This window comes from Pteropus medius, unplaced genomic scaffold, assembly GCF_902729225.1.
Source record: "Pteropus medius unplaced genomic scaffold, Ma_sr-lr_union100, whole genome shotgun sequence".
NCBI lineage: Eukaryota > Metazoa > Chordata > Mammalia > Chiroptera > Pteropodidae > Pteropus > Pteropus medius.
The window spans coordinates 17,303,346-17,320,776 of NW_024344370.1; the positions used below are offsets into that span (position 1 = coordinate 17,303,346).

General features: G+C 32.6%; 1 protein-coding gene and 1 pseudogene across 2 annotated transcripts in view; both read right to left on the reverse strand.

Moving 5' to 3' along the window:
* The window catches only part of KLHL4 (kelch like family member 4), a 144,680-nt gene that overhangs the window by 24,462 nt on the left and 102,787 nt on the right, over positions 1–17,431 (reverse strand). Inside the window, exons 7-9 of one of the 2 annotated variants that reach the window (XM_039870198.1) lie at positions 15,652–15,876; positions 14,007–14,169; positions 5,766–5,978 (exon numbers count right to left, since the gene is read on the reverse strand). In XM_039870198.1, the coding sequence (XP_039726132.1) occupies positions 5,766–5,978; positions 14,007–14,169; positions 15,652–15,876 (601 nt within the window). The remainder of the gene's footprint in view (positions 1–5,765; positions 5,979–14,006; positions 14,170–15,651; positions 15,877–17,431) is intronic. The other variant, XM_039870199.1, reaches the window with a different exon arrangement.
* On the reverse strand, positions 13,286–13,404 carry LOC120608383 (uncharacterized; annotated as a pseudogene).

Consider the following 17,431-nt stretch of genomic DNA (forward strand, 5'->3'; position numbering starts at 1 on the left):
GACTAGCGATTACCAAAGGGTAGGGGAGGGGGAGGGAGGAGGGAGGTAGGTGGGGTAAAAGTGGTCAAATATGTGATGACAGAAAGAAATCTAACTATGGGCAGTGAACACACAATGCACTATACATATACATATACATATACATATACATATACATATACATATACATATGCATATACATATATATGTATATGTATATACATACATATACATATACATATACATATATACATATATACATATATACATATATATATATACATATACATATACATACACATATATATGCCTTAATGGTAAATTGTACACTTGAAGCTTATTTGTTTTGTTAAACAATGTCAGCATAAAAAAAATTAATAAACAAACAGAGAAAAAGCAAAAAAAAAACCAAAAAAGCAAAAAATAAAATGGGTTTATTATAATAATAATTAAATAAATAAAATAAAAATAAACAGAATGAAGCCCAAAGGAATGGAACCATATAACTAATAGCTGTGAGACATATATAAATAACAAAATGGAGATATTAAGTTCTTCTTAGTAATTACTTTAAATGTAAATGAATTAAGCTCCCCCATACAAAGGCATACCTTGGGAGAGTGAATTGAAAAAAACAAAAACAGGAGCCAATTATATGCTGTCTACAAGAGACTCATTTTAGATCTAAGGAAACATAATGGCCAAAAATAAAAGGATGAAAATCATATTCTATTCAAATAGTAACCAAAAATGAACAGCAGTGTCTATATCAGTATTATACAATATAAAATTTAAAATAAAATCTGTTACAAGAAAAGCACATTCTATAATGATAGGAGGTCAATTCACAAATAACATAACAGTTATAATCATAAAAAGACCAAATGAATAATTCCTAAATATTGACAGAATTGGAGGGAGAAAACTCTATAGTAACAGTAGGAGAATTCAATTTCTTACCTTCAGTAATAGATAGAATAAACAGACAAATCAATAAATAAGTGGAAGACTTGAACAACAACGTAGACTAATTGGATCTAGCAAATATATATATATATATATATATATATATATATATATATATACACACACACACACACAAATATAAATTCTACCTAAGAAAAGAGAACACACATTTTTCTTAAGCAAACATAGAACATTATCTAAGATCTACCATATGTTATTAGGCCACAAAGCAAGTCTTAATAAATTTGAAAAGGTTGAAAATGTGCAAGGTCTTTTCACAATGGTATTAAACTATAAATCAACAGCAGAAGGAAAACTGGAATATCTATAAATATATGGGGAAAAGAATGCATACTTAAACAACCAATGGGTCAAAGAATATGCCATAAGGAAAATTAGAAAATATGTTGAGACATATAAGTGAAAACATACCATACTATATCTTATGGGATGCAGAAAAAGCTGTGATACAAGAAAAATCAATAGCTGTAAATACTTACATTAAAGAGAAAGAAAAACTGAAAATCAACAACCTAACTTTACACCTTAAGGAGCAAAAAAAAGAAAAGCAACTAAACTCAAAGTTAGCATAAGGAAGACAATAATAGACATTATAGTAGAAATAAATAGTATAGAGAATAAAAAACAAGAAAATCAATAAAATCAAGAGCTGGTTCTGAAAAATGATCAATAACATTGATAAAACTTTAGGTATATTGAGTACAAGAAAATGAGAGAAAACTCACATAATTAATATTGGAAATGAAAGAAGGGGCATTATCTGATCTTGGAAGCTAAGCAAAGTCGGGCCTGATTAGTACTTGGATGAGAGACCACCTAGGAATACCAGATGCTGTAGGCATTAAAAAATGAAATAATAAAAGGGGGAAGGCATCAGTGCTGATTTTACAGAAAAAAAAAGATTATAAGAGAGTCTGTGAATAATTGTACACCAACAATTTGGTTAATCTTGATAAAAAGGGACAAATTCCTAGAAACACACAACCTACGCAGATTAAATGAGAATGAAACAGAAAATTTGAGTAGACCTATAATTATTGAAAGATCAAATGTCTCCCAACAAAGTAATCAAAAGTCTCCTAACAAAAGCCTAAGGTAAGATGGCTTTACTGGTGAATCTTACCTAATATTTAGAGAATAATTAACACCAACCCTTTTCAAATTCTTCCAAAAAATTGAAAAGGAAGTAACACTTTAAAACTCATTGTATAAGGTTAACATTACACTGATATACAGTCAGACAAAGACACTGTAAGAAAACTACAGTGCATTAATATCCCAAATGATTACTGATGCAAAATGTTTAACATAATACTAGCAAACTGAATTCACCATTATTATTAAAATCATTTTATACTGTAATAATGGGAAATTTATTCCTGGAATACAAGGACAGGTTATTATATTAAAAAAAAAACTTATGCAACATATCACATTGGCAGAATGAAGAGGGAAAAAAACACGATCATCTCAACTGATGCAGAAAAAAGTACATTAAAAATCAACCATACTTTAATGATAAAAACACTACCCAAACTAGGAATAGAAGAAAACTACCTCAACATAATAAATGCCATGTATGGGAAACTCAGAGTTAATACCACACTCAAATGTGAAAGACTGAAAGTTTTCATTGCAGATTAGGAACAGTACAAGGATGGCAATTTGTACCACCTCTATTCTACATAGTACTAAAACCCTAGTCAAAGCAATTAGGCAAGAAAAAGAAATAAAATGCATCCACACTGAAAAGGAAGAAATTAAAGAAGACATCAATAAATAGGAAGATGCCTCATGTTCTTGGATTGGAAGACTTAATATTATTAAAATATCGATACCATCTAAGTGATATACAGATTTAACACAATCTCTATTAATAATCCAACTTTTTTTTTGCAGAAAAAATCCATTATAAATCCATATAAAATGTCAGAGACCTAGAATAGCCAAAATAATTTTGTAAAAGATAAAGTTTGAAGTCTCACACATCCCGATTTCAAAACTTACTACAAAGATACAGTAATAAAACTAACTAAATAAATATATATATACACACTTATGATTTCACTTTTATAAAGATACCTATATCTATCTAGATCTAGATCTATATATATATTTATGTAGATATATAGATATAGATATATAGATATATATAGATCTAGATATATAGAAATGAGGGATCTCAGAAATAAACTCTCATACACATGGTTAAATAATTTTTGACAAGGGTCCATGGCCATTTAATGGGGAAAATAAAGTCTTTTCAACAAATGCTTATGAAAAAAATTAGATATACACATGGAAAATAATTATTTCAGAGCTTTACTCTACTCCATATATAAAAATTAACTCAAATGGATTAAAACTATAAAACTCTTACAAGAAATGTAAGGGGAAATGTTTCATGACATTGGATTTGGCAATCATTTTTTTGGATAAAAGTACTTCCTACGAAGAAAATATAAATAAATTGGACATAGTGAATATTAAATATTATGCATATCAAAGGGCGCTATCAACAGGAAAAGGCAATCCCAGAATGAGAGAAATGATTTACAAATTACTTACCTGACAAAGTATTAATATATGGAATATATAAAGAACACTTACAACTAAAAAGAACAAAAAGACAAGAAACCCAATTAAAAATGGGCAAAGAACTCGAATAGACTTTCTCTAAAGATATGAAAATGGCCTATAGCATCTGTTAAGATAGTCAATATCACAACCACAAAGAGATACCATCTCAAATTCATTAGAATAACTATTAAAAACAAAATGAAACAAAACAGAAAATAACAAGTGTTGGTGAGGATGTACAAAATATAGAACAATTTTGCTTTGTTGGTGAGAATATAAAATGGTGCAGCCACTATGGAAAATGTATGGAGGTACCTCAAAATTTTGAAAATATAATTACCATATGATAAAGGAATTTTGCTTCTGTATATATACCAAAATAATTAAAAGCAGAGTTTCAAACAGCTATTTCTATAACTATGTTCATAGCAGCATTGTTCACACTAGTTGAAAGATAAATACAACCCAAATGTCCATTGATGAATAAATGGATAAACAAAATGTGATACTTAATATAATGTGATATTGTTCAGCTTATAAAAGAAAGGAATTCTGACAAAAGGTATAACACAGATGAACCCTGAAGAATTGTGCTAAGTAAAATAAGTCAGTCACAAAAGGATAATTTCTTATGATTCCACTTTTATGAAGTATCTAGAATTGTCAAATTTATAGAAACAAAAAGTAAAATGGTGGTTGCCAGTAGCTGAGGTGAGGGAAGAATGGGGATTTATTATTTAATATGTACAAATTTTCAGTTTGAAGTTCAAGAGACAGATGATGGTGATGTTTTACAATGTGAATGTACTTAATGCACTGAATTGTATGTGTAAATATGGTTAAAATGGCAAACTCATCTAGTGAAATTTTGCCACACTAAAAAAAATAAAAAAAATATGTGGCATAATTAAGAGGTGATCGATCATTACTTTGGTAACTATGGGGAGAACTGGTGTGGATAATCTCAGTGTCACATGTGTTTGGCTATATTATATATTTGAGGCATTGATTAACCTTATTTACATTTTGGATAATGTTAAAATAAAATATGTTTGCATCTCTTAAGAATTGATATCAGGAGAAGCATTCCAGATATACACTGAATAGCAGGGAGCTGGTCACTTAAGATTAAACTGTAAAAATGTAAACTACTATAGATTAATAAGTCCCTGTAAGAAATAAAGTATTAGCATTATTAATTATAATTGACTGGTATGCTTCTCAGAAGCAAAATAATAGTATTAATATCTCTTTAGTACTTCTTACACGTATCCTATATATCACTGTTAGATCAATTTTACCCAAACAACTTTCTTCGTAACATTCCAGTTCCCCAAAATTTAATTATTGCTTTGTTTACAAGGCAAAAATCCAGGCTGTCAAACAGTCTGGTACTTAATCATGTTTTGAATTAGCCTTCCACATTACATTTCAACATAAAGTCTCTGCTCTTCTCTATAAAACTTTTTCTTTTACTTTTTAATAGACCTGAAATCCCCTCCATTCTTTAGTATGCTTACAAAGTAAAAATTCTACGTACTCCATGAATTTATCTTAAAGACATCATCCCATAATGATCTTTGTCCTCTGAATTCAGACAATTACACTGACTGTAAATTTGCCATTTGGTTTTCTGTTAATATAATTTTACTATTACTTTCACATATATATTTTCTGTCTTGAAAGGGAATGTGAATGGTACAACTACAAAGTTAAATGACTGACTTATTTTAACAAACATATCCTACTTTATAAATTAAATGAATGTCTCCCATTCAAAGAAGTCACCTTTAGGAAATTAAATACTTAATGCAACAGTGTCATTGTTTAGAACATTAACACCTCTCTTGGGAAATTATTTTTGTATATTTTGTGGTGGTAAGTATTCTTCCTTTGAGAATTGATTCAATTTTTTAAACAGTAAAGTTATTTTGATTTGAGCTAGTGAATAGGTTGAGTAATATAGCTTGGCATAAAATTTATTCTTACATCCCTTTTGTCTCTATTTTATAGAGTGACTGTCAAAAAATAAAACAGCATATCTTTATACATTTCTTTTGATGGATCTGAAATACCTAAAGAGGAGTTCTTCAAAATATTGCTTAAAACTAAATGTGCAATTTTACAAAGGACCGATCCTCTGAAAGGATTAACACTTATTTGGGAGACTACTTTCTGGCAGCTTAAAATATGTACATAAATAAATAGAAATATTTTACCGTTCCACACAGTCAGAAAGCCTGGAGCAATGGTTAGAAGCAGGGGCATCATGACCCCCAACAACGTATAAGAATCCGTTGTATGTTGCAACTCCCACACCTCCACGTCTTTTGGACATTGGAGCACACAGACTCCACTTGTTAGTGTGTGGGTCAAAGTATTCCATTGATTTGAGGCAGGAACTTCCATCACGTCCACCAATAGCATACAGCCTTTAAAAAAAGACAGAAGTGTGTCTGTGTGTGTGTGTATATATATATATATATATATAATTTCCAAATAATGTATAGAAAGAACTTTACACAAAGCATTTTATGTTTCTGACTATTTAACCCACTTTCTTAGTATTTTGTAGAAGACAACCTCAGTTTGTGAATGGTTAGTTACCTGAAGGTACTAAAAGTCTACTCTATCCCAAAACTTCCTGCTTCATCATATTTTTTTATTAAAAATTATTTGAGTGACATTCATTAATAAAATCAAATTAGTTTGAAGCGTAAAATTCAACAGTGTGTCGTATATATTTTGCATTGTGTGTTCATCACCCAAAGATAGATTTCCTTCAGTCACCAAATATTTAACCATGTTTATCCTCATCTACTTCTCCCACCACCCCTTCCCTCTGGTAACCACTAATCCACAGTCCATGCCTGTGAGTTTCTGTTTATCATGTTTGTTTGTTGCGTTCAGTTTTATATCCCACATATGAATGAAGTCATATGGTTTTCAATTTTTTTTTGTCTGACTTATTTTGGTTAGCATAATTATCTCAAGATCCATCCATGTTATCATAAATGGCAATATTTCATCTTTTTTTATGGCTGAGTAATATTCCATTGTATACGTGTACCACCTCCTCTTTATTTAATTATCTATTGCAGGGCACTTTCATGTCCTGGCCACTGTGAATAATGAGACTATGAACATCAGGGTACATATATCTTTGCAGATAAATGTTTTCAGGTTTTTGGGTAAATGCCCAGCAGAAGGATTGCGGGATCATAAAGTAATTCAATTCTTAGTTTTTCGATGAACCTCCATACAGTTTTCCATAATGGTTGTACCTATTTAACCAGCAGTATATGAGGGTCCCTTTCGATCATTATTCTCTTCAATATTTGATATTAATTGTTCTGTTGATGATAGTCATTCTAACAAGCATGAGATGGTAGCTCATAATATTTAATTGAAATTCCCTAATAGCTAGTGAAGTTGAACATCTTTTCATATGTCTGTTTGCCATTTTTATGTCTTGGAAGAAGAGTCTGTTTAGATCTTCGGCTCATTTTTTTTTAATTGGGTTCTTTGTTTTTTTAATTGTCTAGTTGTATGTGTTATTTACATATTTTGGATATTAGGAGTTTTTCAGAGGCCTTGTGCGGAAAATATTTTCTCCCATTCAGATGGTTGCCTCTTTGCCTTGTTGATGGTTTCTTTTCCTGTGCAGAAACTTTTTAAAATTGATATAGTCCCATTCACTTAATTTTGCTTTTACTTCTCTTGCTTTTGAGGTCAAATTCATAATATCCTTTTGAAATCCAAGGTCGATGACTTTGGTACCTGTTTTCTTCTATGCAATTTATTTTCATGTCTTATAGTCAAGTCCTTGAATCATTTTGATTCAAGCTTATTTCTCTTGAGATAAGCTTATACTGATATGAACTTTCCTCTTATTACCACTTTTGTTGTTTTCTAAAAGTTTTGATATGTTGTACTTTCATTCTCATGTGTTTCTATGTATCTCTTGATCTCTCCTTTTATTTCCTCTCTTACCCAATCATTCTTCCATTGCATGTTGTTTAATCTCCATGTATTTGTGGTTCTCAATTCTTTATACAATTGATCTCCAATTTCAAAGATTATGATCAAAGAATATACTTGGTATGATTTCAATGTTCTTAAATTTGTTGAGCCTAGTTTTATGTATCAACATATGGTCTATTCTTGAGAATGTTCCATGTGCACTAGAGAAGAATGTGTAAGCTGCCATTTTGGCTTGTTGGGCTCTATAAATGTAAATTATGTCCAATTGGTCTAACTTGTCATTTAAAATGATATTTTCTTATTGATTTTCTGGTTGGATGATAATTCCATAGCTGACAGTGAGATGTTTAGGTCTTCTAATATAATTGTGTTTTGTCAATTTTTCCCTTTTGTTCTGTTAGTAATTTCTTTATATGTTTTGGTGTTCCCTGATTGGAGCATAGATAATTATAAGTGTTAGGTATTTTTGATATACGGTTCCCTTTATCATGACAAAGTGTACATCTTTATCTCTTTTTACCTTTTTCATCTTGAAGTCTATTCCATCAGCTATAAGTACGGCTAGACCCACTTTTCTCTGGGTGCCAATTGTTTGGAATACCATTTTCCACACTTAATTTATTTTTTAATTTTTAATAGTTTTTGTATAATATCTGACTTCCTAAAAAAGTGATTTCCCTCTTAATATCTGGGGACATGCTGTACTTTTGATACAAGGAATCTCTTCTCTTGACCAAGCTAATTAATATTGACATGGGCACCTGATGCATGTCAATTCATTTCCAACTATTTCTTCAGGATTTGTTTTTTTTAGATTTTAGTTAGTAATGAGAGTCACTGACATTCAAATTATTAGGGCCATGAAATGGAAGCTATAGGAGCTATGAGTGACTGTTTCCTACCATCCTTCTAGAAGAAGCAATCTAGAGTATAAAAAAAAGTTCACACAGAATATTCATGGAGCAATGATGAAGAGACAGAGGGTCTTGGGGGAGGTACTAGTTTTCCTTGGAAGCCAACTGCCCCGAAGCCTTCCCTTAATTATGTGTGATACTCTCATATACTTTCAACAATTTTTTCTTGTTACTCAGCAATTTCAAGTTGGGTTTCTGATATAGCTACAAAGAGAACTTTGATTAATATACAGAAGCATATATAAGCTGCAGTCAAAAATTCTAGTTGGAACTACTGCACAGGTAAACAAAAAGAACTAGGAATTGTGTTTTGATAGCTTTTAAGCATTAGCAAAAGAACAGAAGACAAATAATTTAGGTGACAATAAAATTATTTAAAAGCATTTAAAACAAAATACTTTCATATTTTATACTTATCTGAACATATTAAAATTGATGTAATATGCTATGAAAATAATATAATTTTGTTTTATGTGTAAGATTTGAAATAATATTAATTCCCTAAAATGATAAATGCATCATGAATTTCAGTTTCTAGCTGCGTTCTTTTTTTTTTTTTTAATAATTTTCAGGTGTACATTATAATTTGACGTCTGTATATTCTATCGTGTGTTTACTACCCAAAGTCCAGTTTCCTTCAGCTACCATATATTTGATCCCCTTTACCCACTTCACCCTCCCTCTTTCCCCCTATATTTGACCCCCTTTATCACTTTAACTTTGAGTCTATATTTGTCCTCGCAACTGAGATGTGTCTCCTGAAGGCAGCATATGGTTGTTTTCTGTTTTTTTGTTGTTGTTGTTTTGTTTTTTTTAATCCAATCTTCTACTTTGTTCTTTTTTATTGGTAAGTTCAGTCCATTTACATTAAGGGTAATTATTGAAATACAAGTGTTTCCTATAGCCATTTTATCTATTCTGGTAGCTCAGTGTAACCATTGCTCCTTTGCCATTATGTTTCTGTCTGTTATTTTAATTTGATGGTGTTTTATGGGTTTTCCCTTTGTCCCCTCTTGTTTTTTGTTATGTATCTCAGTTCTGGGTTTCAGTGTATGGTTACCTTTAAGTTTATGTAAAGAATACTTATATATGGTAGTCTACTTTCTTCTGCATGGGCCTTATCTCCATTCTTCTTTACGTGTTTGGACATTTATTCCTTCCCATTTTCTGCTTTTGTTTTCTCAAATTATCCCTATATATGCTGAAAATTCATTTCCATGTTGCAGTAGCTGTTACCTTTTTCTCTTTTTAGAGTGTTTTTCTTTTTTTCTTATTTTTGCCTTTAACCATTGCCAGAATATTTAATATGTATATATATATATATATATATATATATATATATAATATATATAATCAGGAATACACTGTTCTCATTAAGGGTTTCACTATCCTGCTTTCATCTGCATAGTAGTCATCTTACTTATAGTTATGTGTTTTTTGTCCTTTTGTTTCAGGAAGAATGAACCCGTTCAGTATTTCCTGTAATGCAGGCCCTGCAGTGGAGAATGCCCTTAACTTTTGCAATCATTGAAAAGTCTTTATTTCTCCTTCATATCTAAAGGAGAGTTTTGATGGATTTATTATTCTTGGCTGCTAATTTCTTTTTTTTCAATATTTTTAATATTTGGTTCCACTCCTTCAAGTGTTTGCACTGAGAAGTTTGATGATAGTCTAATGGGTTTTCTTTTATAATTTACTGTCTTCTTTTCTCTGAATGCCTTGATAATTCTTTCTTTGTCATTAATTTTTGAAAATTTTAATATAACATGTCTTGAGAAAGACTTTCTGGGTTGAGATAATTGGGTGTTCTATTTGCTTCTTGGATTTGAAGATCCAGTTCTTCCCATAGGTTTGAAAAATTCTCATCGACTATTTGTTCGAATATGCTCTCGGTTTCCTTCTCTCTCTGGTACACTCATTATTTTTATGCTGCTTTATGTGATGGTGTCAGACAGTTCTTGTAGTGTTCTTTCATTATTTTTTCATTCTCAAGTCTCTTTTTTTTTCTGTATCATTTCCAGATTTCTGTCCTTGATGTCAGTAATTCTTTTCTCTATCTGCTCAGTTCTATTTCCTAAGTTTGCTATTTCATTCATCATCTCCTTTAATGTTTTTTTTTTTTTTTTCATGTCTAAGGTTCTATTTTTTTTTTTATGGTTTCAATATTTTTTGGTAAACTATATGTATTGTTTGTTTATCTTGATTCTAATTTATTGGAATCGTCGGTCAGAATTTTTTTCACCTCATTGAGTTTTTTCAGAAGTGCAATCCCAATTTCTCTGTGATTTAAATCGCATAAATCTATGCCTTTGAAATTATTTTCTGGAGTTTTTTACTTTATTCCTGACTGCCTTTTCGCCTTTTTTTTTTTTTTTTGGTGGCATTTGATGGACTACTTCTCTACTTGGGCATTAATGGGAATTTACTTTGCTTTTTTCTTTTTTTCTTTTTTAAAGAAAATTTATTGTATAGTAATCTCTCTTTAATTTGGTTGATGAAAATGGGTTTTTCTTTTGATTTCCAGTAGGTGGCATCCAAGCCTCTTGGATCTCTGCTTTGAAGCTAAAAATGCCCTATCCTGTCTGGTATGTGCCTGTGTGCCTCTGTGGTCAAGTACCTAGGTCCCTGGGCTCCACCACCATGAAAAGTTGCAATGGGTGATAAGGGGCTGAGTCTCTGAAAAGGTTCTGAAGTCTCATTATTGCCTTAACAGTCAGATACAATGTTCATCTGCTTTCTTCTGACTCAGCCTGTCTGGGTGGGGATGGGGTCGATTAGGAGAAATCTGTGGTATATGTGGCTGTTTCTCTTCCTGTAGCGCTGTCCCCCAAGTTTCAGCTGTCTTGCTTCCATATAATTGAGCCTGTCTCTTGTACCGGATGTTGTGCATGTTTCAGTAGCGATTGTGAAAATTCCCCCGGGGATGTTAATTTTAAGGAAATATGAGTGGGGAGGGCCTGCTCTGGGTTGGTGGGGGTTGGAACATGGCTAGGCTCCATGATTTAGTCTCCTGCTTGACAATGGCAATTGTTAACCACAGCTGTCGCCCCTCCATGAACAGTCTATACCTTGCTCCCTGCCCTGGTGTCTGGGCTCCACTGCATGGAATATGCTGATCATTCAGGCAGCACTACTCCAGGCTTCAAAAGGCAAAGTCCTGGCCATGAAATGATCTCTCCTCCTCTTCCTGCAGGATGCACTGGTGGCATAACACAGCTGTTTTTTTTACACTGCTAATTTGCCTTTTCAATCTCACTGTGATTTGCCCACCTTTGGATACTCTGCTGTGTAGATCTCGCGGATGTGCTTGTGTGCAGGTTGGGTGTTATTTGTTCACCTGTAGATATACAGCTTGTTATTTCAAGGGAAGAGATCCTGGGAGAACCTTCGTGCTGCCATGCTTCTGATGTGACTTCCCACTTCATGATTTTTGTGAAAGTTACTTTGTCATAAATGATTAAAAGATCTCATGGAAAATTAAGTACACAGAAATAAGGGAGATAATAATGTGGACATTATTTGTCAATTATATCTGAATAAAAGCTGAAAATGTTTTTAAAAGTAGAATATTTTCAAAGACTAACTCCAGCAACCTTACAATTTTAGCTACGTTCGATTGCCTAGCATTTGCAACCCTGTTATTTTTATGAACTCCTTTATTTAGTAAAAAAAAATAAAAAATACAGGAATACATTAACTTTATAAACAATTAAGGAAATAGAATAACCTATAAACCAATTTTTTCCCCTAGGAAGATATATTGGCTATGACATTTGTCTCATAAACTTTAAAATGTCATTTTTTAAATGAACAATATTTTAAATCTAATTTAAATTTAATTTTCCATCAATAAAGAAGATAAACATTTATTAAATCATATGTCTATAACTCCCATTCATGCTCAGTTGTGAACAATAGCAAGTGAGCAAAACAAAATTGAAATAAACAATTTTAATTATTTCAGCCTGTTCTGTAATAGGTATGAGAGTGTTACTGAGTCACCTGATATCATTCATGTCAGACCAGAGAGAATCAGATTTAGGATTATTTTAAGCTCTAAGAAACTATAAGCCTGGTTCTCCTCTAATTATAGACATTTCCCATTTTTTCTTGCATAAGGTGCTAAAACTATCTGTGCTGAAATTTCTGCTGAGCCATTTTTTTTGATGACGTATTCGCTTAATGCATAGTCAGCACAAACACACACTATCTCCTGCCAGTGACCCATCCTGATGTCCGAATTTGTCATCATTCAAGTCCCTCCTACATGATAGTCAATGTCTCCATATGTCCCTTGTCAGAAAGCACAGAATTAACTGGAAGAAATAACAATTCAAGCTCTTAGCAACCTCTAATATCATTGGGTTTTGACATATTAGCTTGCTCTTATAGGCAAGTGATCAGGAAGGGGGAAATATTCAGACAAATGGGTCCAGATGTAATTCTAGAGTTAGGAACACTTTACGCTCAAGAGAGTATGCAGTAAAGAACAAAAAGGCTCGCCCTATTACAAAGATGGACCTAAGTTTTGGTAAATCAAGAATAAGTTAATAATAGTCTTTCAAACAGGTGTGAGGTGGTATCTCATTTAGGTTTTGATTTGCATTTTCCTGATGTTTACTGATGTTGAACATCTTTTCATGTCTGTTGGCCATTTGCATGTCTTACGAGAAGTGTCTGTTCAGGTCCTCTGCCCATTTTTTTATTGGATTATTTGCTTTTTACTGTTCGTTTGTTTTAGACAAGGCAATCCTTGGTTTACCTCACAGATTGCCAGGAATTTGTCATCTTATAATCCCTTATTTTTTATTTTTTATTTTTTTATTTTTTTTTATTTTTTATACCTACAACACCTGGTCTTCCTAGGTGGTCTCCCATCCAAATACTAACCAGGCCTGACCCTGCTTAGCTTTTGAGATCAGACAGGATTGTGCTTGTTCAGGGTAGCATGGCTGTAAAATTTTTATTGTTGAGTTGTATGAGTTTTTTGTATATTTTGGATATTAGATCCTTATCCAAGGCACCGTTTGCAAATATCTTCCCCAATGTAATATACATATGACATTATTGAATTATACACTTGAAATCTATATGATTTTATTAACCAATGTCACCCCAATAAATTTAATAAAAAAAATAAGTTATCATGTGAAAAGTGATAGCTTCTTAAGGGTTAATCTTGAACTGGTTTGTATACAAAAGTGTTTCTCAAATTTAATGTGCACACAAGTCTTTTGAGGATCTTGTTAAAATGCCAATTCTAATTTAGGAGGTCTAGGGTGGGATTAAGATTGAGCATTTCTAAATACATCTCAGGAAATGCTGATGCTCTTGGTCCCAGGACCATACTTGAATAGCAAGGAACTACAGAATATTTAATTAAATATTTATTTTAGACAATAATTTCCATCATAATGAAAGAATAGTTCCAACAAAGACCTTTCTTATTGATAATTAGGATATTCCGGTCATGAGAATGTTTATTGATTGATGGATCATATCACTGAATTGCTGTAGCACATAACCTAGGAACAAAGACCATGCATGTTTGGATTTACTTACTTGTTGTTTAATGCAACAACACCAACTGTGCTTCTAGGAGTTGACATACTGGCCACATAATTCCACTGACGTCCCTCAGGGTCCCATCTTTCTACAGTATTTAGATAACTCCATCCATCATGACCACCCACAGCATACATTGGTCCTTCAAGTGTGGCTACACCTTAAAGATAAAAATCATATGCGGTCTCACCTAGGTATAACATACATAATGGACATTGTTTCATTTTGCAAGCAACTAACATTGAAAAATTGTTTCTTAAATGATTTTAGATACAAATGAATAAATTACTGATCTTAATATGAAACTAAATGAGGTTGTTTAATCTGGGAAAAATTTCAGGCATAGTTACCATATCATGGAAGAGCATTGTTGTAATATTACAATCAAAAGAGGTAGTGGAATACACCATTTCTAGGGACATAATAGAAAAGGAAGGCTGAATAATTTTGATGTTGTCTTTTTAATGTAAAGGATAGATGAGATATGACACTGAATCTTAGATAAATCTTAGAATGGTAGGTTAACTGTGGTAGGTCTTTCTAATCCTTGCTCTTTATTATAGGGATAAAAAAAGATTCTCATCAGATAATTAAGAAGACAGAGTTTTTGAGGTTTAATTAGAAATTTCTTCTATTAAATATTATGAATATCACCTTTCTAACTGCTTCTTGTCTGTTCTGGGAAGACACATAATTGGCTTTTTTACCCACTTTCTTCACCATCTCAATGAGCCTCTTAGATATATCTGCATCGCCTCTCCTACCTCTTTAGTAACAGCAATAGATTTAAAAATTTGCTATGATTTCTACGTAAGATATGTTTTCTAAGTTATGTCTAGAAATCACACTGTAAAAACTGAGCTGAATATAATTATATAATCTACCATCTGACATAGATAATTTATCAGATAATTTGGGACAAACAATAACAAATATGGATCTACCACTGTTTAGCTATGTAAAAGTCAGTTCTTTAAAATGGCAATTATTCTGTTTTTGTTGTTGTTGTTGTTTAAAAAACTCTATGATATTGAAAATGTATGGAGTCTAGCATGAAGAAAGATTTACTCTGACAAATATTCATGAGAATTCATGAGAAAGTTTCCCACAGTTCCAGAAGTCTCAACTCCGTCTTTCTTGGACTTCTTTGGAATCGCTGGCATACGTATAACTTAAAGCTGCTCTTAAACAAAGTGATTTTTCTAAATATCCCTGTGTTGGACCTGCATCGTAAGGCTTTTGCTTAAATAGAGATTTGATTCTTCTAGGAAGAAACATAATCCACCAATTAGAAACACTATGTCTCTTCATCATCGAGTGCTCTTTTTCTCTAAATTGTGCTTAGAAGAAAACTTCCTGTTGTAGTTTTATGTTCCTCAGTAATGAATACCTTCTAAAAATTGTATCCTTCCTAAAGTGGAACCCCTTTAAAATACCAGTAGAAGGAAGGCAGGATGAACAAGTATAACATCTGAAATGAGAAAAAAGTTTCAAAAGTTTTGACCATTTGCTTAAGCTTCTCTCCATTTTGTAGACATTTTGATTAAAGGTTTGGCTAAATCCAATGATGTGCAGCTGATTTTAATTTTTAGATAGTTCTACCCATACATTTTTTAGAAACTATATAACATTAAGCTCTTACCTAAGCCGTGCCTATGTGTTGACATGGGAGGCATCGCAGTCCACATTTTGCCCACTGGATTAAAACATTCCACAGTATTCAAAGTTTTTAAACCATCTCTTCCTCCCACAACATATAGCTTATTATCAATAACTGCAACTCCAAACTGAAGCCTACGACCACTCATGGTGCCAATATGTAACCAGCTGTTGGTCCTGAGGTCATATTTTTCAATTGTTGTGGTGCCTGTTAAAGGGATATTGAACAATATTAAATATTACTTGTATAAAAATTTAATTGGCATCATTCACATTATATTTATGTACCTATAATTTATAGCATAGAATCAGTGATTGCAACTCAAATTGAAGAAAGTAGTCCAGATGGCTCTCCAACCTGGCAGATAAGACAAGGATAATAATATTTGACCAATCCTGGATCCAAAAGGAAGAATTAGAATAAAATAGTTTATTTAATATGTGTGTTTTTAAAATTCCTAATGGTTTCTTTAGCTATATTATGCTACTGGTAGTACTAACACAGGTGTCAAACACCATATTTTATGATGAAATTTACCTACCTTGGAATCTGTTATAACTGTCTACATATCCATTATGTATTTTATGACCTACAGCCATTTAATATATTAGCTAGTACCTTTTTATTTTATTCAGTTTGGAGTGTGTGTGTGTGTATCTGTGTGTTTGTGTGTGTTGCTTTAAAATATAAATAATCGACTGGGAGGAAACATGGCAGAGTGAGAGATGTCCTCAGATCTCTCCCCTTGAAACAACAATAAGCTGAACATCTAAAACTTAACAAAAAACACCCAAACAGAACAAGAGCACATCTCAGCATGGGATCTGCGCATAAGAAATACCACAGGTCAGAATCCCGGGTGCTGGGCAGTGAACTCGGAGAAATAAAGAAGCTGCCTCTTGCAGCCCTCGGAGCTCTTTTCAGGAGCAGGAGTGAAGGTGCGGCGACTTCCCCGATCAGCCTGCCAGGAAGTGCGGGAACTTCTAACAACTAGCATCAGGGCCCAGTCATCAGAGCAGAAACCAGAGAAGCGGGACGGGACCACAGAGAAACAACAATTGATTTTTACCGGCCCCAGTTGCAAAACCGAGGCTGAGCTGCTGCTCTCAAACCCAAACTAGAAGGCACCTCCCCCTGTAACACCCAGCCTGAACAACATGGAGCCCCAGGGAATCTGAGCAAACGCTACTGAAACTGTTGCTAACAATGACAAGGACTGAAACTGAGAGTAGCAAGTGTGATTAAATATCTACGAGAAAATAAAAAAGACATTTAGTCTTTAAATAAAGCAGAGAAACAAATGGCTTGGATGCCACCTACTGGAAACTAAAGAAAAGTGCCTTCTTAGCAGCAAATGAAAGAGATATGTTTATATAATAAATTTTATTTCTGGAAAAACAAATGAATACACTTTCATTAATGCCCAGGCAGAGAAATGGTCCATTAAACACCATGAACAACCAAGGTGACAAGGCATCTCAAAAGAAAGAGAAAAATCTCTAGAAAATAAGCTTACAGACATAGAAATATGCAACTTAAATGACAGAGAATTAAGGATGGCACTCTGAGAAAACTCAGTAAGTTCCAAAACAAGTCATATCAACAATCTTAGGAATTGAAAAAAACACCTAGATGAGTAGAGCAAAGAGATTGAAACCCTCAAAAGAAATAGTATAGACCTTCTGGAGATGAAGAACACACTGCAAGAGTTGAAAAATGAAATAGCAAGCTTGAGAAATAAAGTCGTCTAAATGGAAGAAAG